This window comes from Rhinichthys klamathensis, unplaced genomic scaffold (assembly GCF_029890125.1).
Source record: "Rhinichthys klamathensis goyatoka isolate OS25496 unplaced genomic scaffold, OSU_Roscu_1.1 h1tg000196l_1, whole genome shotgun sequence".
In the NCBI taxonomy this organism is placed as follows: domain Eukaryota; kingdom Metazoa; phylum Chordata; class Actinopteri; order Cypriniformes; family Leuciscidae; genus Rhinichthys; species Rhinichthys klamathensis.
Genome location: NW_026606722.1, coordinates 2,483,313 through 2,508,081, shown reverse-complemented (window position 1 = coordinate 2,508,081; position 24,769 = coordinate 2,483,313). Strand labels below are relative to the sequence as shown.

The following is a 24,769-nucleotide window of genomic DNA, read 5'->3' as shown; positions in this document are numbered from 1 at the left end:
CTTGTGTATGTGAAGCCGCTATCGCAGTGCTGTTTTCAGGAAAGGTCCCAGCAGTCGTCTTAAGCTTGGTACAGGAACTTCTTTCCGTGTTATAATGCTCGTGGTGTTGATTGTGCTCTACAACTGATCACAGTCACTTTATATACTTCTATGTTAAGTAAAAAAAAAAAAAATTATTAATAGTTATCATGCTTTTATCCAAAAATAATACAAAAGTGGTGGTGCTTCCAGTACCATGGATTTAGCTCTTCTGGTGACGGTTGGGAGTTTGTTCTTCCACTGAAGTTCAGTGAGGGTCTGTAGTTTTGGAAAGTGACTGTGATGGCATCATCATGCATCATCTGGTTTTGTTAGCTGAACAATAATGTATATGCTATGAAATGGCTATTTTTCTCTTCTTCATCAAAACGGTAATTTCAACCAAACAGTCATTGTTTCAAGGAAAATCTAAATATTTATTTAACAGTCATAAGAACTAAAACAAAATAAAAGTGGTGAAAATAATGCTTTTCAAGGTATGCTTTCTCTTTTTTTTTTTTTTTTTTTTTTGCTAAAAGATCAAAAGGAAATATGATTCTTAAATATTGAATAATTTTCATTTAAATGCACAAATAAACATGTATATGCAGGCAAATATAACATGATATGACATGATATAATATGTTAATTAATAATACAATTATTAAATGTAGTGTATGAAATATGTCACATGTGGACCAAACAATATCCTGACCTAATAGCAGTGATTATGTTTCAAATTAACGTTTTAAAGGAATAGCACACAGAGTTCCGCATGACTTTATTTATTTATTTTAATTTATTTTATTTTATATTCCATTGAAGAAAGTAAGTACTGGTCCTTTTTTCCATAGAATTACAATAAATACTATACTTTAAAAATTATATAAAAGCACCAACAAATGATAAAAGCAGTCTGTATGACTTATGTTCTATATTCTTACTCTATTCCTTATTCCTGAATCCATCACTGTCTACAATAATTATAAATGCTTTGAAAAATAATGACATGTTTTTTTGTTTTTTTTTATTGACCATTTTGTGTTATGGTAGGAAGTCATACAACATTTGAAACAACATGAGATGATGACATTTCAGAATATACTTTTCCTTTTTTTCTTTTTCACCAGTGTAAAGAGTGGAATCTGTATTGTCTGGTCTTTGTTTTGGTCTGAACTCTTGTTTGAGTTTCTGTATAGTTATGACTTATCATAGTGGATCATTAGTTTTAAAGCAGTTACATAATTTAGGAGGGTTTTTTTTCCCCTCAGTCACCATTTATTTTTCTCAGTTCTCATGGTAATCTTATGAAAATAAATCACTGAATCAAATGTGGGTTTTACGATCTGAGATGTGCTGAGATGGGTCATGTTGACAATGGTAATTCTTGTCTGTTGGAAACTTCTCTTAGACAGCCGTTTTCTTTCCTGAGTGAGAACTACATTTAATACTTTCCTCTAGACGTGATTTTTTTTTTTATTGGCTCTCACAAATGGTTCATTGTTCCTTGATTCTGTGAGTCTGTTGTCTTCATTGTGAGGAAACGCCTCTGTTTCATGTTTCTTGAGAAATGGCTCAAAAATGACTCTTTGAGGTCGCATAAAATGGTGCAAATTTGCAGCTTCGGCCTTCTGTTTGTTGAGTTTTTCCTGTCAAACATTAACTGTAGAATAGATTGGCATTTCCCCTTTTCAAATAGTGGCTGAGACACATTGTTCTGCACAGCCACTTCTGCAGTTTTCCCAGTATCTTTCAAGCCACGTCTGTTTGGAGAATCCCAGTCGGGGTCATCTGCTGTCTACACAGTCAGACTTCAATATAGATCATTTCTGTCTTTATCAATGGGCCAATTATTGTGGTTTATTTTTTTTGTCCACATGGTCGTGATGGTCTCATCATCATCAGATGGAAAATTTGAAGTTGTAACCATCTTGTATTAGATGACCATTTTCTTCCACTGTTTCTGTATTTGAAAACACAGATGTCAACAGTAGTTGCTAATGAAATTTTTCTTTTTTTTCTCTCTCTCTCTCTCTTTAGGTAAATGTTCGCGTCACTTCGATGGACGCGGAGCTGGAGTTCGCCGTCCAGCCCAGCACAACTGGCAAGCAGCTCTTTGACCAGGTCTGCAACTAAACCGTTACTCAAGACATAACTGCATTAAATACTGAAAGAACTTCAGTGGTTACAAATAGCTGTCGCAATGTCAGCTCAAACTTGCTTTCTGCCATTTTCCTTCAATTATATTATTATAACATGAAAAAAGACAATTAGGGATTCACTGAAATATAATATAATTTGAGTTTAGTGAACTCATTTTAATGTTCAAGAAACCAGAGATGATTTGAGCTTGGTGACGTGTGTTATCCTGCTGGAAGTAGCGATCGGATGATGGGTTCACTGTGGTCATAAAGGGATGGACATGGTCAGCAACAATACTCGGGTAGACTGTGGTGTTTAAATGATGATCAACTGGTACTAAGAGGCTCAAAGTGTGGAAAGAAAATCTCCTCCACACCATTACAGCCCCAGCAGCCTGAACTGATGATACAAGGCAGGATGGATCTATGGTTTCAAGTAAAGTCAACTTTATTTATACAGTATAGCGCTTTTTACCGCACAGATTGTTTCAAAGCAGCTTTACAGTGATAACAGGAAGTTAATGCAACAAAGATTGTTTTGACTGTACAGCAGCTCTAGAAGAAAGTCATTCATTTCCATTGTAAAAATCATTAGTTATGAATTAAGATGCCGTTTACACGACACCGTTCACCTTTCATGTTGTTTACGCCAAACTCTGACCCTACCATCTGAATTTTTGCTTCAGTTTCTTGTTCTTATCTTACACTTGTCTATCTAAACTAGTGTGCATGTGAAATCATCCAGATTTCAACCTAGGCTATTTTATGTAAACATTGGATGGTGATGATATTTCTGCTAAATCCTTTTCTGACAACAAAGATTATACCTTATACTGGGCTGAGAAACATTTTTGCTGGAAGTACCTCACTAAACATCATGTGCCAAATTCTCTGTTGTCTGTTTAGATTTATAATCTGAATTAGTACAATTTACTTTTGATTGCATTAATGTAATAAATTGTCTGAATTATTCATTTTATAACATCAACAGATGGTAAAGTTCTGTTTTTCAGCAAATATTTGGCTGCAACTGATGTGTAATATATGAAAAGGAGACTATTTGATTTGATTCTTACAAGTTCAGGTTGTGGAACAGACAATGTATACCGGATATCTGCAATCCATCAGTTTAATCCCTCAATGACAGCTTCTCATTCTCTTCCCATAATTCCTCGATCTTAAACAAATTCATGTCCTTCAGGAGAAGCAGAGAGGAAAAGGTCTGCAAACAGTTATTCAGAGAAATGTTAAAAGGTAAATCAAGAATGCAAATGACAAATTCACATTTGTTTTCAGTCAAATTCTTGTTCAAAAAAAAAAAAGTGCAATGGTAGTACATGGGTTAACCACAAAAATAACTTTGCTCAAGTTTGAATCCAATCTTAAATTGGATTATTTGAATATAAAGTATATCAAACATTAGTTTTAAATTTGTAATTTAAATTGTTTTAAATACTAATAATAATAATAATAAAAAAACAGTTAAGGACATCACAGGACAAACTCAGACTTCATTGGGAAAGTGTCTGTTAGTAGCTCCAATGCCTATGACCTAATTTAATTACCAGCTTGGTGACATGGGATAATCCCCTCCAAATAGAAGGTCCCGCACACCGCGAAAACCTCACAGGAAAGCTTTTTCTTCTTGAAAAGAACATATCCCTTGAATCATGACTCATTGACTATTACACCGATGTGCTCATTAACTGCCACGACTGTGGAAACAGTGAATAAGGGCCGCACCTCTCGGAGCACACTAGTTTCCCCATGTGGAACAGGACCAGAATCAGAGTTTTGTGCTCTTAAAGAGGCAGTCGTGAACCGTGGATGGCACCCGGCATAGATGAGAGATTTTCACTGAAGCCTGTGGGAGTCCAGCTGTCCATGCTGGCAGGCTCAGTTCATTCCCTGCAAAATCATGGAACGCATTAAATAAAATGATGCCCAAAGTTGTTATCAAATATATCTCAGCAGGATGTTTAAGTTAAATAAAGCCTTGTCTACTCAACGTTCTCTAGCTTCAGTCTTAGAAATTGGTGCCATGACCCAGGTCTGGATGTGTTTTGTATTTGTTCTTATTGGGTTGAAGCATGCATATTGCTTAAGCTGGTTTTGCTTAGTTTTATGTCTTTAATGATACAAATGTATTCTAGGAATTGCTCTGCAGTTGTTGTTTTTTGTCTTTTACTTTACTTACTTAGCTTTGTCACTGAGTTTAGAGATGATTAGAACCTGTTGAGCTGGTTTACAACATTTCTGTTGTGTCCATCACCAGTTTAAATCTTTTATTTTTTTTGTGATTTGGCATGATTGTGAATGGTTATAAAAGGCAATAGAAAGTCTGATTGGTTGAAGGAAAAACTATTGTTGAAATGCTATTTTGACCAAACGCAGATGTGTGAAACATTTGCCTTGATTTTGGTTTCTGTTACAATTTTCTACTATAATTTGTCCCATATAAGTTCTCTTCCGCTACATTCCCACAGAAGAATACATGCTAAATACGGTTGTTCATAAGCACTTTGTTTGGTTACTAGACTGACATGCAAACATTGTGTTTCAGAAGTTTACAGATGGTACTTTTAATTGCTTTGTGGATATAGAGAGCTCAAGGCATTGTTAAAGTTTCCTGTTGACCTTTATTTGTGTCAAGTTAGTTCTGTCAAAAATGTTCCCCATCAATCAAAAGTTTTCAACGTGGTGTTAGTGTTGAAAATGCAATGTGTAGATGATCTAAACTCCGGTTGGATGATGGGCGCTGCATTAGGGGTTGCAGCATTAGTCGAAAACCGTAATAAATACCATCGTGCACAAAGCCTCTGGGAAATTGTGTGTATGCATATAGACCTTTTGAAATCTAAAGTTTTGCCTTCAGGGCCTCTGGTGCTCTATCACACCCATCCCTGCTAAAGCTAATGAGTGTGGATGAGCTAATGGCCTATTTGGTGATGGGAAGAAGGCAAAAATAGTATATTCAGTATTTATTCTTAAAATATAGCCATTATTCTGTTTTCTGGGAAATTCAAGCTTGTGCCATGTTATATTTCAAAGCACCAAATATACAACTGTCATAAAGCAGCCAACAACCACTTAATAATTCATTCATCCATTTATTGTGTGCTAAAAGGTGTCTCTTTTTCCTGACAGGTGGTGAAGACCATTGGATTACGTGAAATATGGTACTTCGGACTACAGTATATGGACGGCAAAGGGTACCTTACATGGCTGAAACTTGATAAAAAGGTAAGACAGTTGATTGTCAACACCATGATATTCAGATTTTCTCTACAGAATGTGTTTTAATAAACCTTTACCAGGGTTTTCGTTTTCATCCTTGTAAAATTCAATATGGCGTCTCTCCTGACTACAGTCTATTACTTGAGTATGTACTCTCTGTTTTCATAAATGTATTTGAATTACCCTCATGCATACATTTCCACTCCACATACATGCCTTTAACCTGCTGGACCGACACAGTCAGAAGGTTAAACATTTGAATTATGTGTTGTTTCCTCGTTATCTTTGGACAGTTGATGCAATACACTTCGAAGGAAAGCGGAATTCCTTACACATGGAAATGAATTACTTATTGTCATACTGATGTCTTTGTACAAGGTTTTGACGCAAGGTTTTGTACAACACGAGCCACACACTCGCAAATCCTTTCATTACTACCAACAAAGTACAGACATTATGTAAATAAGAGATTTATTGTACAATTAAGACTTTTTTTTATTAAAAGGAGTTTTCGCCATAGTTCAGAATTCAGTGAGTTTGCTCTTTAGAGATTGACAGCCATCATTATTATAAATGGAGAGGTTCTCTTGATTTGTTTATAATAACCCATTCACACCCGCATGAAAAACTAAACTTTTAATCAGACTTACACATAAAGTTTCTGGATTGACAACCGTATTTAAATGCGAGGTTTAATCGAAAACTGCAATGATTAACGGATAACTAATGAACAAGACAAAACGGGACAAAGTATAGAGTATAGAGAACTGCAAAATTGTTCTGGTAGTATTGACTACTGAAATTGTGGTACCGTGACAACCCTATTTTGGATTATGTTTCAGTCTGCTGTTTTTTTATTAATTATTAGATTAAGTATTAGGTTTGTTTAAAAATGTAAGCATCAGCGGCGGCTGATTTTATGCTTTAACATTTGCGGTAACAGACCTGTGGCTCTGCAGACAATGTCCCTTTAATATTTCCTTTTATAGAAATTGTAAAATGGTTATCAGGAGTGGTCAACTAACAATTATGTACTTTAGTGTGTCATCATACAATGTAATCTGAGTTACTAATTGCAATCTAGTTCTAATAAGAGGAAGACGCATTGACGTCCACCTAGTAACACAAAATACCCAAAACTGAACCCAAACCCCAACGTGTAACTATAAGCTACTTCATTAAATCTGACTGAATACAGGTGATTTAATACCAGCTGTTTTTGACTGGGTGATATGGCCACCACAATAAATATGCAGCACTAATGTGTCCAGTGTGAAAACTTAGACCAGTACAGCAAACAATTATGAAAATAGAACTTAAATTGTACCTAAAAAAGGGATTTTTTAAATTAAGTGACTCTGATTTTACTAGAGAACTAGATAGTGTCCTAGAAGGACTGTTATTTTAATAAGGTGTGAAAATATTTGAGCAAATGCAGGTCATAAATGAGGTTTTAACCACCATAAATCAGGAGCAGTAAAGATTTTCAGAAGAAACTTGTTTGGCTTCATTCCTCTCATAAACGCCTCACAGATCAGAGCTCAAATGAACGACATGAGAGAGAGAGAGAGAAACTTGTTTAACCCTAAAAATAAAATAATCTTTAAGGGCTCCCTGTGGTTTTCCTCCAGAATAAAATCTGGATGGTTCACATTTGAAAATGAATTAAGAAAGCCATAAATATTACATTTTGTAATTTTACAGTTATACTGTAATAAAATTGGTAACGCTTTACAATAAGGTCCCATTAGTTAATTCAACTGAAAATGACTAACAGTGAGAAATTCACCAATTCACTCTAACGTTAGTTATTAAAAATACAACTGATCATTGTTAGTTCATGATAGCTCAGGTCCATTATTAAAATCAAAAATTGCATCTGTTAATATTTAATGTATTAGTAAATGTTGAAATTTAACATTAAATTAAAATTAATAAATGATTTGTTTTTCATTGTTAGTTTGTCTAACTATGACTAACTAATTTACAGGGAAAAATTACAGTAGTTATATATATATATATATATATATATACATATACACACACACACACACACACACGCGCACACACACACACACGCATACACACACTCACTCACTCACTCTTTTTGGCCGAAGTGGGAAGCACAGCAAACCGGGAGCTTTTTTTTTTTTTATCACACCTCTCACACAGACTCACAAAGAAATACAAATAGTGCTGTTTTACTATACAAAAACACTCTTGGCACTCATGTTGCTCTGTCAGTCAGTTTTAAGCACCAAAACTAACTGGAGTACAGATAAAACTGGGGCTGCATGATTTGGGGAAAATGTCATATTGCGATTATTGAGGTCAATAATGCGATTGCGATATAATAACCAAATGGTTTCATGAGTCAACTTCCTTAGTTCTCATGGAAAATGCACACACAGATTAGTGATAATGCTGAAATGTGTATTTCTCAACTCAGTGTTTTCAAATTAAAATATTTTTTTTAAATTAATGATTTTTTTGCATTACTTCAAACTTTTGTCTCAATAGTACAGTAGTATAAAATAAATATAACAATAAATAAGAACATTTGTATGCTCATGAAAATAAGATATTTTGAACATTCTGTCCAGACAAACAGGGACATTTAAGCAGGATGTGTATTGTGTGATTGTCAACATTTGGTAACTAAACAGAATTGTGTTAAGTTTAGTGACAATATGTTACAATGTTTACATGGTACAATGACTGGTAGGCTACTGTTATTGCTTGATCTTGTGATTTGATTCCGATCTTGATTCAATATCGATTCATTTGGATAAATATTAGGTACAGTAGATGCATGTTAGTAAAGAGTAAGAGACGTTCGGTTCACGACCACGATCTGTCACGCCACATTTACAAGCGCCAAAACGCTATTGTTTGCATTTCGTAATAAAATTGACAGAATCTGAGAGCTGATGATTTGTTTCATATCAAAAGTAACCTTCTCTGTCTTGTCCGTCGGTGTCCGTGTCCTCTTTGCTTCGGGATTCTTCTCTCTGTTAAAATGGACGTGTGGCGTGAGAGCGTGTGAAAAGTGTCGATTGCGTGAGTCTCGCGCTGAATGAGTGAGAGTTGGCAGCCCTGCTCTCTCTGATCAGTGTCGGTTATCTTATAGCCAAAATATCGCCATAACAGAGGTAGTTTTTTTTTTTTTTTTTTTTTGCCACCAGTTCAATGTCCGTCCGCACTGTTGGAAAAAGTCACAACGTGACCATACACGCCACACGTGCCACTGCCTAAACTGAAACTGATTGGTGGTCTTTTTATTAGCGGTGTAGAAAATGGGCAAACTATGGAAGCTTGTTTCCGCCACTGAATAATAAAAAAAAATAATAATAGTAATTGCGACCTTTTTATCTCACAATTGCGAGATATGAAGTCAGATTTGTGAGAAATAAAGTCGCAATTGCGAGATATAAAGTCGCAATTCTGAGAAATAAAGTCGCAATTGCGAGATATAAAGTCGCAATTCTGAGAAATAGTTGCAATTGCGAGAAAAAAGACAGAATTGCGACATCTTTTCTCAGAATTGTGAGATATTAACTCACTTTTATACAACACGCAATTTCGACTTTATATCACACAATTCTGACTTTATATCTCGGAATTCTGACTTTATATCAATCAATTCTGACTTTATATCTCGCAATTCTGACTTTATAACCTGCAATTGTGACTTTATATCAATCAATTCTGACTTTATATCTCGCAATTCTGACTTTATAACACGCAATTGCAATTTTATATCACGCAATTCTGACTTTATAACCTGCAATTCTGAGAAATAAAGTCAGAATTGCGAGATGTAAACTCGCAATTGTGAGAAAAAAAAGGCAGAATTGTGAGAAGTCACAATTACCTTTTTTATTTTTCATTCTGTGGCGGAAACAAGCTTCCATAGCAAACAGCTCTCAGAGAAAAACCATTCAAATAAGATGTCAGGCTTTTAAAGAATTTGACATTTCTGAATTATTTCCATCAGTGCTTCCGTCAAATCCTAACATAGGTTGGAGCTTCATAGACAACAAAGGAGAACAATAACTGTAAAAATATATAATCGGCTGTGGCCTAAATGTGCATATTGGGAGTTGTGATACATTCATGATACTCAACATATGAAATCAACTCATTTCTCGCAGGTCTCCGCGCAGGATGTCAAGAAGGAGAACCCCATCCAGTTTAAGTTTCGGGCTAAATTCTTCCCAGAAGATGTGTCGGATGAGTTGATCCAGGAGATCACTCAAAAGCTGTTCTTCATGCAAGTAAAAGATGGCATTCTGAGTGACGAAATCTACTGTCCTCCAGAGACTGCGGTGCTTCTGGCCTCCTATTCAGTGCAGGCCAAATTTGGTGATTTCAGCAAGGAATTGCACAGGCCTGGATACCTGACGTCAGATCGCCTCCTGCCCCAACGGTGAGACACAGAGGTTTGGCTTAGCTGGGGCATGTCCTCCAGGACGTACATCATTTGAGTTCTGCTATCATTTCTCATCAATACTTTTTTCCATGGGCGTCAGTTTGGTTTGAAATGTGGTGGGGACAGAGACGCATTCGGAAGGGCATTTTCAAAAGTGCTGGGTACAATGACGCATTCATTCTTTTTTCTCTTTCGCGCAGGTCATGGTTTGAAAGACGATGTCCTGTAGCTTACTAATTTAAATAAATAAAAATGTATACAAAGATGTGATGATGTCCGACCAAAAATGTGATGGTACTTTGGGTTTAAATTTAATTGGTCGTAAAATGAGATCTAATGTTGTTTGTTAGTATCGTGAATTTTTACGTGAATATATACATAGATCCGCCTACATCGCTTATGTACTGTAATGGTCCAGTGGCGGAATATTTGCCAAGCGTGTCGGAGGTTGACGGTTCTAATCCGCACTCGTATAGTATTTTTTCCCTCATCAAAACCTAATGTTTATCAGTGGTTGTATATCAAGAATCTTGATATACTTTATCACTGATAAACATTATCGGTTTTGATGAGGGGGAAAAAAAAACTATACGAGTGCGGATGGATTAGAACCCAGAGAAGCAGGGACACGTTTGTGTGCCTTTTGAATTGTGATTTCTCTGGAACGAATAGAATCTCTGCAACGGATTGAAGCGCGCGTCCGAGTGAAGACAACACATTCCAGCGCTAGATCGCCTCTTATTTAACAAATGAATGAAACGAATGCTGCTAGTTAACTGGAGATGTTTTATTTGTATTGGTACCCGTGACGCGAGATGTTTCAAAAGTGGTGGGGACAATATCGACCCTGGCAAAAAGTGGTGGGGACATGTCCCACCCGTCCCCCCCGTAAATGACGCCTATGCTTTTTTCTAAACCTTCATTTGTTATCTGAAGCCAAGTCTTTGTTTGTCTTGTGGTTTGATTGTCCATTTCCACATTGTGTCCTGCAGGGTTCTAGACCAGCACAAGCTGTCACGGGACCAGTGGGAGGAGAGGATTCAAGTGTGGCACGAGGAACATCGAGGAATGCTCAAGTAAGTTGACTTCCTTGCAAAAGCCATCAATGGCCCCTTTATTATGACTTCATCTTATCTGACAATTGCACACATGCAGTTTTGTGTGTAATTGTGTTTTTTGAGTAGACATCTTGAAAAGAAGATTAGAGAGTATTGGGTTTCCACACATTCCACTCACAGGCTTTTTTTAGTCTTTAGAGAACAAGGTGGGCAGTCAATTGGACAGTCAGGCGCATTTATTGACTGATGCCTATTAATTGACTTGATAAATCATTCTATAGGCCCGAGTGGTTTGACGATATACGGTATGCCATGCAATGATAATGTCAGTTGGTAGAGATTCTGTTTTGCCATTTATACCGCAATATGTCTGCGGCGCAATTTAACAAATTCCAGTGTGAATCTGCAAACTATAGTTTGCGATCTGTGTCACAGTGTAGACCACTATAAACTTGGTATAACTGTCGGTAGTTTATGGTTGATAATGTCTCAACTTTCAATGTTAACATTCAATTCATGACATTCATAAATCAAAAATGTCAAATGTGCAATTTTTCAACGTCTAATTTTATATATCCATATAAAAAAAGTAAATAATCATATCAGGATTGTTTTAGAATTATATATGATTATATTATTTAGTAATATTTTTAATACATTTTAGGTTAAGTTACTAATTAAGTTATGTGCTTTTGTTATTGTTTTAGTTTTTTTTAAATATTGTAGTTTTCATTTTTATTTAAATTTGACTTTTGGTAGTGGCATGGCACTACTTCAACTAATAATTAGTTTAGTTAGTTTCTTACATTTTCTAATTTCCATTTAAGTTTTTCATGTAATATTTCATTTCAGTTTTATTTCAATTAGTGGATGATCTAATATTTTTAGGGTTTCAACTAAAACCTTTTATGCATGTTGGCTGTTCATTTACACAACAACAGCGTTTTGGGGGCCTGAAATTGCTAATTTTTAAAAAATGATACCGCTATCTTCTCCATGTAAACTACAAAAACGTGAATTAGTGAAAACGGTGACGTCATGCACATGTGTATTGCGTGTTCAGTCTGTAGGCGCATAGTGTTTCTTCACAAAGTGACATCGCCAACTACTGGCCTGGCATGAATAATACAGCGTTTTAGTCGTTTTTCGTAGATCCATGTGAACGGCGAACATACCTTAGTTAACAAAAACAACACAGAATAATATAAAAATAATTTAATACTCTGGATTATGGTTTATGTAATATATATAAAAGTGTATTTAATGTGTAAAACTCTAGTTATGACTACATTGTGATATAAAATTACCATGTTATAACATACTATGCTGAAATATTTTGTTCATATCACCAGCCAGCATTACAAACCGAATCTGATCATTGTGTCGTCCTGTTTTATTTATCCCTAGAGAGGACGCAATGCTTGAGTATTTGAAAATTGCTCAGGATCTGGAAATGTATGGGGTGAACTACTTCGACATCAAGAACAAGAAGGGATCGGAGCTATGGCTGGGTGTGGATGCCCTGGGCCTAAACATCTATGAGAAAGACGACAAGTGAGTTCAGCCTTTCCCTACATTCATTTGACATTATTCATATCTGAAGTGCCATTTCAACTACACTTCAATATCTTCAGTGTTTTCCTCTTCGTTGAAATCATTTCGATTACAAAAAAAGCACTGTGCCAGTACCATGGTAAAATAATGGTATCGGTTGTTAGTACTGTATGGTTACCATAACACGATGGTATTTTGTGGTATACCTAGCTACTTAGTAATACTTTTGGCCTGCACATCCATCATCCCCCTTTCATTTACACCAATCTGTGAAATCCAAGCTATCGAGGAGTGCTTTTGGTGATTTTTAGTTTGGTTTGAGGACACGATGTTCTTCTTTGAAGTTACATCTATTTTATTTCCATTGTTTCCTTCAACAGAGATCTCTCTGTGTGTGCACATAAGAGCAGTGGCGTGCAGTGGCGTCTAATGGCTTTTCCCCCACAATGCCCTCTATTTTAACCATAGCAACAAAGACTGGTTTTTCAAGCTGTGCAGTCCTTGAAAACGTTGGGCAAGGATTGTGTGTGTGACTGAGTGGAGGCTTCTCGAGTGCACACATGTTGCACAACGACCTGTGAAATAGTTCACATTCATCTGATCTTTGCTTGTGTTTGTACGGCGTAAAGTGTTGTTGTGTTAGCTGTGCTCTTTCTGCCGAGTGGCCCACACTCTTAGCTTCACATTTGTTTCAAATCGCGATTCTGAACCGACAAATGCGCAACATGTCGTAGTTTTCTAGAGGTTATGACAATGTTAATTTCTGCAGTCTATTTAAAAGTATTTAATTAATCTGAATTAATAATTAAAAAGTGGTGAATGAATGATTAAATGACTCACTCATAATGACTTTACTTGTTTCATTTCTACTGGATGAATCAGCGTTTTTTGAACGAATCTCTTGAGTTAATGATTCAATGACAAATACATTTTTTAACAGTTAGTTTACCGGTCACCCCATAGTGGCGTAACAATATAGCCAATACAATCGTTATTTTAAGCTGCCTTACTCAGTCTTCACTTGATCCTTAAGCAATCATTCTTATATGCTGATTTAATGCTCAGGTAACATTTCTTCTTGTTATTAATATCAATGTTGAAAACGGTTCTTAACACGTTTGTGGAAATTGCGATTATTTTTTCAGGATTCTTTGAGGAATAGAAAGTTCAATGAACGACATTATTACATTTATTTATTAAAGAATTTATTCAATAGAAACATTTTGTAACATTTATAAATGTCTTCACTGTCGCTTTTGATCAATTTAATGAATACAAGTATTAATTTCTCTCTTTTTTTAATCTTATTGTTTGATTTGGTATCATTGTTTCCTAAAATGTTAAGCAGCACATCTGTTTTCAACATTGATAATAATAATGTTTCTTGATCATTAAATCAGCATATCAGAATGATTTCTGAAGGATCATGTGACACTGAAGACTGGATATTCAGCTTTACCATCACAGGAAAAAAATACATTTTACAATATATTAAAATAGAAAACAATTATTTTAAATTAATAATATTTCACAATATTACTGTTTGATGAAATAAATGCGTATTTGGTGAGCATAATAGACTACTTAAAAAAAAAACTAAAAAAAAAAACATGTTTCCAAACTTTTGACAGGTGCTGTATATAATATATATATATATATATATATTTTATACTAATAATAATATATTATATAAACATGTACTGGTATATAATATTGTAATATTATTTTATTTATTTATGGATTTAGCATTTTCCTTAAATGGTAGAATAACCATTATAAATACGGCATGCCTTCTGTCCACAGGAGGACAAAATAAGCCGGCACGTTCGCGCCATCTTTAGCAGCTCTACTCCACCTAGACCTAGAGTCAGCACAATCTCTCTGGAACTCTATTCCCACTAGAGCCAATCAAAGCCAAGCATGAGACCGACCGTAACAGTCATGGCACTACAAGGACAAAAACTAGGGCCTCTTTAAATACTTCCATCGATGATTTAAAATGTAATAGTGTATAAATGTTTAATGCTAATGAAATTTGTCAGTCCGTGGTCTAGTGTATTTGTTCCACTCTTCTTTCCCCACAAATTCCTGGCACCCTATACTGCACTACCCTTAGAAAAAAATCTTTCATGCCATATTTATTTGAACCATTTCTGCCATTTGTTTTAGGGCAGGTTTGTGGCGTGTCATACGAGGTGGGCCACAATAGCTTTGTGTTCTCTTAGCTACGCGTTAAGACAGTGTGACACACACACATGTTGTAACGCCACTCCCATGAGCTCCACAAAGACATCACAGCACACTCCTCACTGCGATGTTGTCATTCGCTTACGTTAATCGCAGGCCCTTCTTTGTCTCAGCATTCCTCGAGTATCTCAGTGATGGACCGTCATGCCTGTGGTACAACATTCTCACTGCATTACAAACTGATCTCAATGCTAATATTTAGTTTTTTGCTCGATCGGCGAGATCTGATGGTTGTCTTCCACCTTTTCAGTGGTGATTTCAGGTTTTGCGTAGCTATGTTTGGAATGCAAACATCTCATGATTTCATCAATGTCTTCACAGACTCACACCGAAAATTGGATTCCCCTGGAGCGAAATAAGAAACATTTCCTTCAACGACAAGAAGTTTGTCATCAAGCCTATAGATAAAAAAGCTCCAGTAAGTGAAACTACAATTGTGACACAAGCCGCCTTCATACATCACACAGTCCCAGCTGAAACCGAAAAACTGACGAGACGAGAATAAAACTTGTTTTATTACACTCTAATCCAGTGTTTCCCAACCCTGCTCCTTGAGGCACACCAACAGTGCACATTTTGGATGTCTCCCTTTTCTGACCCATATATTTCTGGTACTTGGAGTCTCTACTAACGAGCTGATGAGTTGATTCAGGAGTGATCGATTAGGAAGAGTTGGAAAATGTGTAGTGTTGGTGTGCCTCCAGGAACGGGGTTGGGAAACACTGCTCTAATCAACAAACGTTTTATCTCACACTAATGTTACAACATCTAGGATTAGGTTTTTGGATACAAAGTCCTAATTAAAATAGTTTTTGGATTAAAAAAGAAAATGTTAAAGAACCATTATTATGATAGTAAGAAACGTTTCAGATTTTAGGGCACTAATTGTGTGTTTGAAACATTGAGCATTGTGAACTTTGTACAAAAGGCTGTAAAGCACAAGATGCTTTTTAAAACCATTGTTTGTTTGTTTACTTTTATTGTCCCCCTTAGGGGAAACTAGTTTTGCAGCAAAAGGTAACAGAAATACAGACAATGCATAATACACAAACAATATATGATACACATCATAGTTCATATCATAAAATCTACCTTTGACGTGTGGATTTTTTTCCACATTTAACTGAATGTGGAATTTGAATACACAAGTCATCTACTACTGAACCATGCCCTTGATCCTGTAGAAGACTCATCAGCATATTTATTAATAATGTGCCTATTCTAGTATGAATTGCGACCATCATTTGGACAGAATGTATAAGATAAGTGACGAACAACATCCTTGAGGAGACCCAGTAGAACAAAATAACTGTTCTGAATGTACATAAATTTTAACACACTGTGATCTTCCTGTTAAAACCATTCAGCAACATTTAAATCAATGTTAAAATGATACATTAATTTCTCTATTAACAAATGAGGCTGAATTTGATTAAAAGCAGAAGAGAAATCAACAAATAACACCAGAGGGTTTTCCAGATGCTTATAAACAAGATTTAAAAGATTAAGAAAATGGCATCCTCCACACCTCTACCCTCAAATTGTAATGGATCAAGGCTAGACTATATTTGCTGTAAAATCACTTTCCTAACACGTTTCATAATTAACGACGTGTAAGCACCTGGTCTAAAATCATTTAAAATCTTAGGCACGTTTGTTTTTTTTGGCACAGATTTCTTCCATATTCTTGGGACTTTTGTAGCTTAAGAGACTCTTAAAAAAAAAAAAATGGTTAAAAGTCCCACACAACTGTTCTGCACAGGTCTTTAACACCTTACCTCCTATATTATCCGGGCCTGGACTTTTCTTTACATCTATATTTTGAAAAAAGACATTTAACCTTGTGCACATCACAATTACTACCTTAATTATTACTCATTCAATGTATCAGAATAATCCATATCTGAGTTAAAACCATCCAATTAAATCCTCTTGGTTTCCTTTCTCTCATTACCTGCCAATGTTTTAAATCCTTGTCATGTTGCACTTACTTTTATTTTTTTCATTCGGCTGATATTCCAACGTATCTTTACATTTGAACCTATCCTTCTTCATTTCTGCTCTCACCATATTACTGATCTCTCTAACTGTGTGTGATTCTCCCATCTGAAAAGATATTTTCTTAATAAAATTAAATAAAATTTGGCGTGTCTGGTGTAGAAGTAATCCTAAAATAACACTGTGATGATGTGACAAAAAAAGATGGTGAAATGTCTATGTCTTTATTGTGACACACACAGTAAATCACTGTAATGCGTGCCGTTTCACAGTAAAGAGTCATTAGTTGTAGCAGTGCTGTTTCAGCTGATAAACACCAGCAGTCGGTCTCTGTCTTCATAGAGCGTTATCTCGGAGCGTCAGCTGAGCTGCTTTCTGCAGGACTTACATTCACACTACCACACGACTTTATCATACTAATACACAGACTCCTCAATATGATCAAAGCCCAGGATGATTCATAAACCATATATCTTGTCTCTTCCGTCTTATCCCTGCAGGATTTCGTGTTCTACGCCCAACGTCTGCGCATTAATAAGCGTATCCTACAGCTGTGCATGGGGAACCATGAGCTGTACATGCGCCGCAGGAAGCCGGACACCATCGAGGTGCAGCAGATGAAAGCACAGGCTCGAGAGGAGAAACAACACAAACAGATGGAGAGGTGAGGATGAATCACCATGGCGATGTGAGGAGTGATGTCGTCTCATCAGCAGATGCTGCACGACATAAAACAGACCATATTTGTGTACCATATGTACACATTACAATTTCTACTACATGTATTACAACTAGAAACTGTGGATTGGCAAAGCCTGCCATTTTAATTAAAATTTTTTGGCTTTGTTTTGGTTTCTTTTTGTTTGATTTCTTTTGGTAGTTTTATTTTGTTTGTTTGGTTGGTTGGTTTGCTTTTGTTTTGGTTTGACTTGAAACTGGATTAGCAAAGCCTGATTTGATTTTATGTTTTGCTTTTGTTTGGGTTTTTTTTTTCTTTTGGTTTTGTTTTGGTTTTGTTTTAATTTACAGGATGTATCCGTGGTTGCTAATGTGTTCTATGTAGTTGCTAGGTAGTTTCTAAAGGGTTTGAGGTTAGAGATTTGCTGTGTGGTACCTTTTGATCTTCTGAAAGGTTTCTAGGTGGGTGATTAAATATATTATATGCTACTGATTTATCAGTCTCAAATCAGCATCAAATAGCAGTTTCCAACATTATGATAACTTTGTGGCTTTGGCTTTAGTCAACTCGTTACTTTTGTTGCTGCAAATTACTTTCCAAATAGCATTCAAGCAGTTTTATATGTAAATGGCCTTGGTTATGATTGGTTAACTAGCTGTTGCCCATCATGAGTTGCTGAATACTGAATAGATATTGAGACGTAAACTTGACCGGCCGTCTTTTAATGGTTGTGATGTCATGAAGCCAACACGATTTCTGAACAAGCCATTTTTTGCAGCAGGTCAATGAGTTTTGAATTATTAACATCGGATTATGAGCGAGGCAAATTGAGCTTTGTATTATACGACCACTTTATTATGTCTCCCATGGCAGGTCAGTCTGAGAGATGACTTTTGTTTGCGGGTATAGAGCGGTGTCCTGAGCAAACGTCACAGTGTGTCTCTTTGGTTGTGTCTTATCTGCAGAGCTCAGCTGGAGAGCGAGAAGAAGAGACGAGAGGCCATAGAGAGAGAGAAAGAGCAGATGGAGAGGGAGAAACAGGAGCTGATGATGAGACTCTACCAGTTTGAGGAGAAGACCAAAAAAGCAGAGAAAGGTAAGAAGCCAGGGTCCAGCGTGTTTGTTTTTCAATTGGACTAATATCATGTAAAATTATATTTTGTTTTGGTTAAAACATTTTCATGTCTAATGCAAGATAAGTATTTTAATGACTGCGTTCAATAAAACAGTCAACATGCAAGTTGTTTTGAATGTGAGGAATCATGTTTATACTTTTTTTTTTTTTTATGAAACAACAAATGGATTATAATAAAAACAAATCTGGCAATTATTGCGATGATTGGTTTACTTTGTGACTCCATATGGAAAATGTGTGAGTCATAATTGGAGACGTCAAGCCAGATACAGTCACTTTGGTCTTTTCAGTTTATGTAACCTTTTAGCTTGTTGTTATATAAAGGGGAGACATTATACTTTGATCATGATGAGTGTGTTCGAGCTGACAATGCCGTTGACTGGCGATCCAAACACAAGGTGGTGTCGAACTGCACCTGTTACTCTGTTTCTGCTGTTCGCATGTCATGTTTCTTTTGTGTTTGCCACAAAGCTTTTCTTTTTGAAACTAGATTATTTAATCCAAAACACAAACTTTCTGAATGAAAAATGATTAGCCTAATAATGTTCCTGAATCAACCATCAGCCATCTCTGACTATACAAAGTCCAACAAAGCTTTCTGAATGATCTCATTTTATGTACTCTGCAGAAAAGGCAGAAGTGATGTCATTTTGTGACAAACATCACTCAGCTCAAAGGGATTTTCTGTCATTATTTACTTCAAACCCCAGATGTCTCTTTCTTATATGGAGCACAAAAGGAATTATATGTAGCAGAAAGTTTAAGCTGCTCTGCAGACAATGAAAGTGAATGGTGACCACAGCCATCAAGCTAGAATTCAGTGAATAATTATTCTACAGCTTTCAGATACAGAATATAGTGCATGAGTAATAAGTATAAATTGTATGGTGCTTGACAGCCCCTCATTCACTTTCATTGTGTGGAAAAAAGCAGCATTAACATTTACTAAACTCCATTGGATAAAGGTCAAACAGTGAAACTAGGGGAGTAAATAATTACAGATTTTTTTGGGTGACCTATCCCTTCCAAGTAGACTAATAACCGTATTTAGTGTTGAATTTATGACTATTAATTAACATCACAGATGTTTAACCATGAGGGCATCACCACCTTCCAGAGTGAGGCCCAGACCCATAGTTAGGATGTATTGATGGTTGCACTTTAAATGAAATCTGGATGTGTGTTTTCAGACCTGCAGGAGCAGATGCAGAGGGCCGTGCAGCTGGAGCATGAACGGAGACTGGCCGATGAGGAGGCCGCCAGGTTGGAGGCAGAGAGGCAGGCAGCCCTGCTCGCGAAGGAGGAACTGGCCCGTCAAGCCAAGGACCAGCTAAAGAGTCAAGAACAGCTGGTGAGAACTTAACGCCGATTCTCAGAAAAATTAAGAGTTGTTTAATTTCCATTAACAATCCTCCCCATTCGTTTCTCTCAGGCCGCTGAGCTAGCAGAACATACTGCTCGTATTGCACTCCTGGAAGAAGCCAAAAGACGCAAGGAGGAGGAAGCTGTGACATGGCAGCACAGAGTAAGAGCATTAAGACATATGGAAATAATGATATCACCTCAAGATCACTTTTTTCAACCTTTATGAGTTTGCATTACTGCAAAAGTGTCCAAAGATATTCAGTCTATCCATACTCTCGGTGCATTCTCAAGTTCTTCAGTAATTGGATTGGTAGACTGTCTGATCTTTGTGATGTCGGACTGTGTTCCAGGCGAAAGAGGCCCAGGACGACCTGGTGAAGACCCGCGAGGAGCTTCACATGGTGATGGCGGCGCCACCTCTCCCTCCACCACCCCCCGCCTACGAACCTGATGAGAACGAGTATGAAGATGGGGAGGAGAGCAACGGGAGCTACAGTGCAGACCTCCAGACAGGAGTATTCCATGACCACCGCAACGAAGAACAGCGAATCACTGAGGCCGAGAAGAATGAACGAGTTCAGAAACAGCTGTTGGTAAGTATAACATTGTAACGATTGGTTGAACTTTACTAGGCTTTAAGATTAGAGCCCAGGGCAGGGTAGCCAAGACTGAGTTAAGGTCTGACTCCAGCATGTTCCTAACAGGGTTTGGTTAACCTTTTTGGAGTTTTATTCTTCTAGGTTGATCTAGTGTCTTCATTACCTCTAGTCCGGGGGTGTCATAACCTGCTCCTGAAGGACCACTGTCCTGCAAAGTTTAATTGGCTATTTCCTCCAAAAAGGGGTTTATTCAGCATAGGGAAGTCTCTCCTCCATTAACATCCATTAAAAGGCTTGCCTTTTAAAGGGATACTTCAGGATTTAGCATTAAGCTTTGTATTAGTAGAAAACCTGTAGTATTTTCGAATTACTGTGCTTTCCACCCTCATATCCCCCTGAGACGAGAGATTTATGTATTTTTTGTCTGGAAAAAATCCTCCGATGACGCAAAAATCGTCATTTTGTAGGAGCTGTCCCGCATGTTCTCAACCCGCCCCATAGAGGCTGGGATCTCACTCACAGAATGTACACATAGTGTCAGACATCATTTTTTGGAAGCTAAGCTAGCAGGCTCTTGTTCTTCTGTGGAGAAAGCAGAGTAGTAGGGGTTACCATCCTCTTTTTCCCGGACATGTCCGGCCGTCGATGTCCGGGATTCAGTTTTTGCTTTCTGCAGTCGCCATTCATTGTTTACATGCACACCTTTTGTTTCAGTCTAACTGAATTCATTCCGATTGGTGAATCTGAATGTAGTGTTTACATGAACGCTAAACAAGTGATCGGTTGATGTGCGTTTTAACATTGCTAAGAAAATTCCCGCTCCTCCGTGAGAGATACGAGACCGGTGCGTCTCACAGGTGTCGTTCATCGGTAATCACGCCCTCGGCCTCGTCCTGCTCGCCACAGTAAACATGATGAACGGCGACTGTAGAACGCAAAAGCCGAATCCCGGACATTTTGGGCGATCTCGAAATCCCGGGCAGACTCATCACGGAGACTCACTAGTAGCCTAGACTTGTTGTTTAACTACTGCGCTATGTTACCGGTAGGCGTGGCTTCCTAGGGCAGCGAAGGAATTGCATTCTGGGAGTTGTTGTCTTTCATCCACATAAGCCAAAAATACATTTTCTGGCTTTTCTCAGTCTAGAAAGCTCCAAATTCAAAAATAATTTCACATTTCTTCTACATAAATGACCCATTTTAAATACACATTCATCTTTCCAGAGGTGAAGTATCCCTTTAAGTGGCTTTGATGCCTAGTAAGACCTTGATCTGGTATGTTTAATTGGAGCTGGAGCTAATGTAAAATAACATAAAACTAACAAAAGCATTTGAAGAGTAATAAAAGTAGTCCTGATCCTGCCGTCCTCCATCATTGTAGTTGCGCACAGAAACCATTTTAAACTAAAAACCACATAAGATTGTTACTGCGGGGTTTCCATTTTAGGGTTGTGAATACAAGAGAACATAGTCACTGTGTAGGTCCTCTTTAGGGCTCGACAAAAGGGGCTTTTGCACCGGGTAGTAGAACTAGAACTTATAGCAACTAGCTCAACCATTAGTTCCCCGAGAACTAATGGTTTCCCTAGGAAAGTGTTCCTGGTTGCATTCGTACCGCCAGTAGGAACTCTGAAGTGACGTGAGCCGCCACGTGAGCCACTCTGAAGTGACGTGAGCCTACTGTTGTTGTGACTTTTATTTTGACGGTGTCGAGAATGCCAGAGCCTGAGCAAACAAACAGTGCTCGCATTTTCAGTGTTATCTTCAGATTTAGATCTGTCTAACAGTCCTGTCTAAAACAATATTAGGTAGAATTGTTATACATAGAAAGTAACATTAGACCGTAATGAAAAGTTATTAGTGTATGCCATGCGGTTCAGTAACAGTGTCCAGTGTTGCTAGCTGAGCAGAAATATAATCATGTTTGGCTTGGTCCCCTCAAAGTTGTGTTGGGCCTCTTAACCTTTACGCTGAGGAGAAAATCCATCTATCACGGTTTTCCATGTTTGTAGAGTTAATATATAGGCTATAATCTGAAATCCTTTTTTTTAAATGGCGGGTGCTGGTGTTTCGCGTGCGTTCGCCCAAACAGCAACCAATGGCTCCTACTTCAGAGTAGTCTAACCCAGCACAACCTGAACTACCAGTGACGCAAGTGTAGGCTGATTGGCCGAACACATGCCATACGAAACACCAGCACTGCTCGAACTAACGGCATGAACATGGAAAGCCTCGATAGATGGACCGCCACTGTGATCAGTTGAGAACTGCCTGGACTTTAGTGTCCTCCATCCTTCAGTTGTTGACGTTGATCAATAAATGACGTCGCTGTCGGCCGGCTTGCGTCACTTCAGAGTTCCTACTGACGTTGTGAATGCAACCAGGAAAATGTAGTTTTCAGGGGACCGCCCTGGCGGCTAGTTCCTACAACCGAGTGCCTATAACTACCCAGCCTCTCACGAGTAAGAATAAATAACCCTCCTCTGAAACAACAACAGGATCTACCAGTCAATTACTTCTGATTTTAAGAGAAAGTTGGGGTTAGGTTTAGGGTTGGATAGACCTAGAGATATGCTTGGTTGATAGCAATGTCTAGCACCAGGGATGTCTACAAACATGGCCTTAGGTTCATCAGGTTGTCTCATATGATTAGCGTAGTTCAGCCAACAGATCTTTGTTGGTCCTGGACATTCTTACCAACGAATCAGATTTTGGAAATAGGATTAGGCTTAGGTTTTAGGCTGGGGTTGGGGCTTGTCTTTTAAACCTATAATATCCTTCTGCCTTTAACTGTAGTTAATAGTTGGGGTTAGGAATAGTCAATAAGATTTCTCCAAGTAGGTCATGGTCATGAAATAACACTTTATCGGTCCTAAAACAACATTACTATCAAACAATCCAAACGATAACCTATTCCTAACCTAAAAAAGAATGTTATCAACTATATATCCAATTGGTATATGGGTTTAGGGGCTGACATTGTGTTTGGTCTTTGTGTTAATCCAGAAACATGTCCTACTTGGTAGAATCACGTTTGGATAGGTTTGTTTGACTGGAAGATTGATTCAGAACTGGTTGTATTCTTGAGTCAAAAAAGCATCCCAACATTCCTGACACTATCTTCTTTACAGGCTCTGACCTCCGAGTTATCCCAGGCTCGCGACGACACCAAGAAGACTCAGAACGACCTCCTGCACACAGAGAACGTGCGCGCCGGCCGAGACAAATACAAAACTCTCCGGCAGATCCGCCAGGGCAATACCAAACAGAGAATCGATGAGTTTGAGGCCTTATAAAATATCTGGACCAGGAAACTTTGGGAAGGAGGGGAAGGAAGGAGTCTCAAAGCCCTTGTCTGTTTTCTTTCTATCCCCTACATCTGAGTGGTCAATGCAAGAGGCGCACGCACGCACACGGTAATGCAACAGATTTCATTAGTATGATACGAACACTGGTTCAATGTGCACTAAACAAGAAATTATTTTAAAACCAAAAACATGCACTATGTAAATGTAATGACAAAAATGGGTTTTTTTTTGTCATTACATTTATATACATAAACACAAATGTTTACCCCTTAATGGTGTACATCGAAATTCACAGCAACACTTTACAGTAAGGTTCTACACTGTAGCGTTAGTTAAAGCATTGGGTATCATGAACAAACAATGAACATTTATTAATGTCTGTTCATTTATTGGTCATTCTTGGTTTGTAATGCATTAGTTAACTAGTGATAACAAACAACTTGTAATATCGATGTATTTATATATGTAGCAATACACATTAATAATCTTGGTTAATTGCTGACTAATGTTTATGTATAAAGGCTTATTTTAAAATGTTCCCAAAATCACACCACTGACTTTTTCACAGAATGTGCTTGAAATAAATCATTTTGCCATAAACATACGAAGCTAAATAATATGTAAACACACGTGCCAACAATGCATCCCCTTATGTTAATTATGTGTTATTAATTCAATAATCTGGCCAAATTCTAACTAGTTTGGGGTTGTAATAAGGGATTGTACTCGTTTTTGTTTTGTTTTTTTTTCTTGTTCATGATCCACTCAGCACAGGGCTTGGCAGTATGATAATAATTTTTATGTATTGTCTTATATTAAAACTCTTTCATTCATGTTGAATATGGCTTTTGCCAGAATATTTGTTATAGTGTTTATTTATTCTTTCTTTGGGTTATTTAAGGTTTTGGGGTAGATGTACTTCTGCTTATTTACTAATGACAGTGCAGATTCATTTGTTTATTGATTCTGTACTGACCCAAATGAAGATTTAATCCACC

At 37.3% G+C, this 24,769-nt stretch overlaps 1 protein-coding gene across 1 annotated transcript in view; it reads left to right on the top strand.

The window, feature by feature from the left end:
- Positions 1-23,917, top strand: part of ezrb (ezrin b) — a 31,872-nt gene extending 7,955 nt beyond the window's left edge. Inside the window, exons 3-14 of the mRNA XM_056262660.1 lie at positions 2,059-2,142; positions 5,307-5,402; positions 9,551-9,825; positions 10,821-10,904; positions 12,294-12,440; positions 15,009-15,105; positions 17,186-17,349; positions 18,330-18,460; positions 19,690-19,850; positions 19,932-20,024; positions 20,215-20,457; positions 23,595-23,917. Of these exons, the coding sequence (XP_056118635.1) occupies positions 2,059-2,142; positions 5,307-5,402; positions 9,551-9,825; positions 10,821-10,904; positions 12,294-12,440; positions 15,009-15,105; positions 17,186-17,349; positions 18,330-18,460; positions 19,690-19,850; positions 19,932-20,024; positions 20,215-20,457; positions 23,595-23,759 (1,740 nt within the window). The 3' untranslated portion in view covers positions 23,760-23,917. The remainder of the gene's footprint in view (positions 1-2,058; positions 2,143-5,306; positions 5,403-9,550; positions 9,826-10,820; positions 10,905-12,293; positions 12,441-15,008; positions 15,106-17,185; positions 17,350-18,329; positions 18,461-19,689; positions 19,851-19,931; positions 20,025-20,214; positions 20,458-23,594) is intronic.
- The last annotated feature ends 852 nt before the right edge of the window (positions 23,918-24,769 follow it).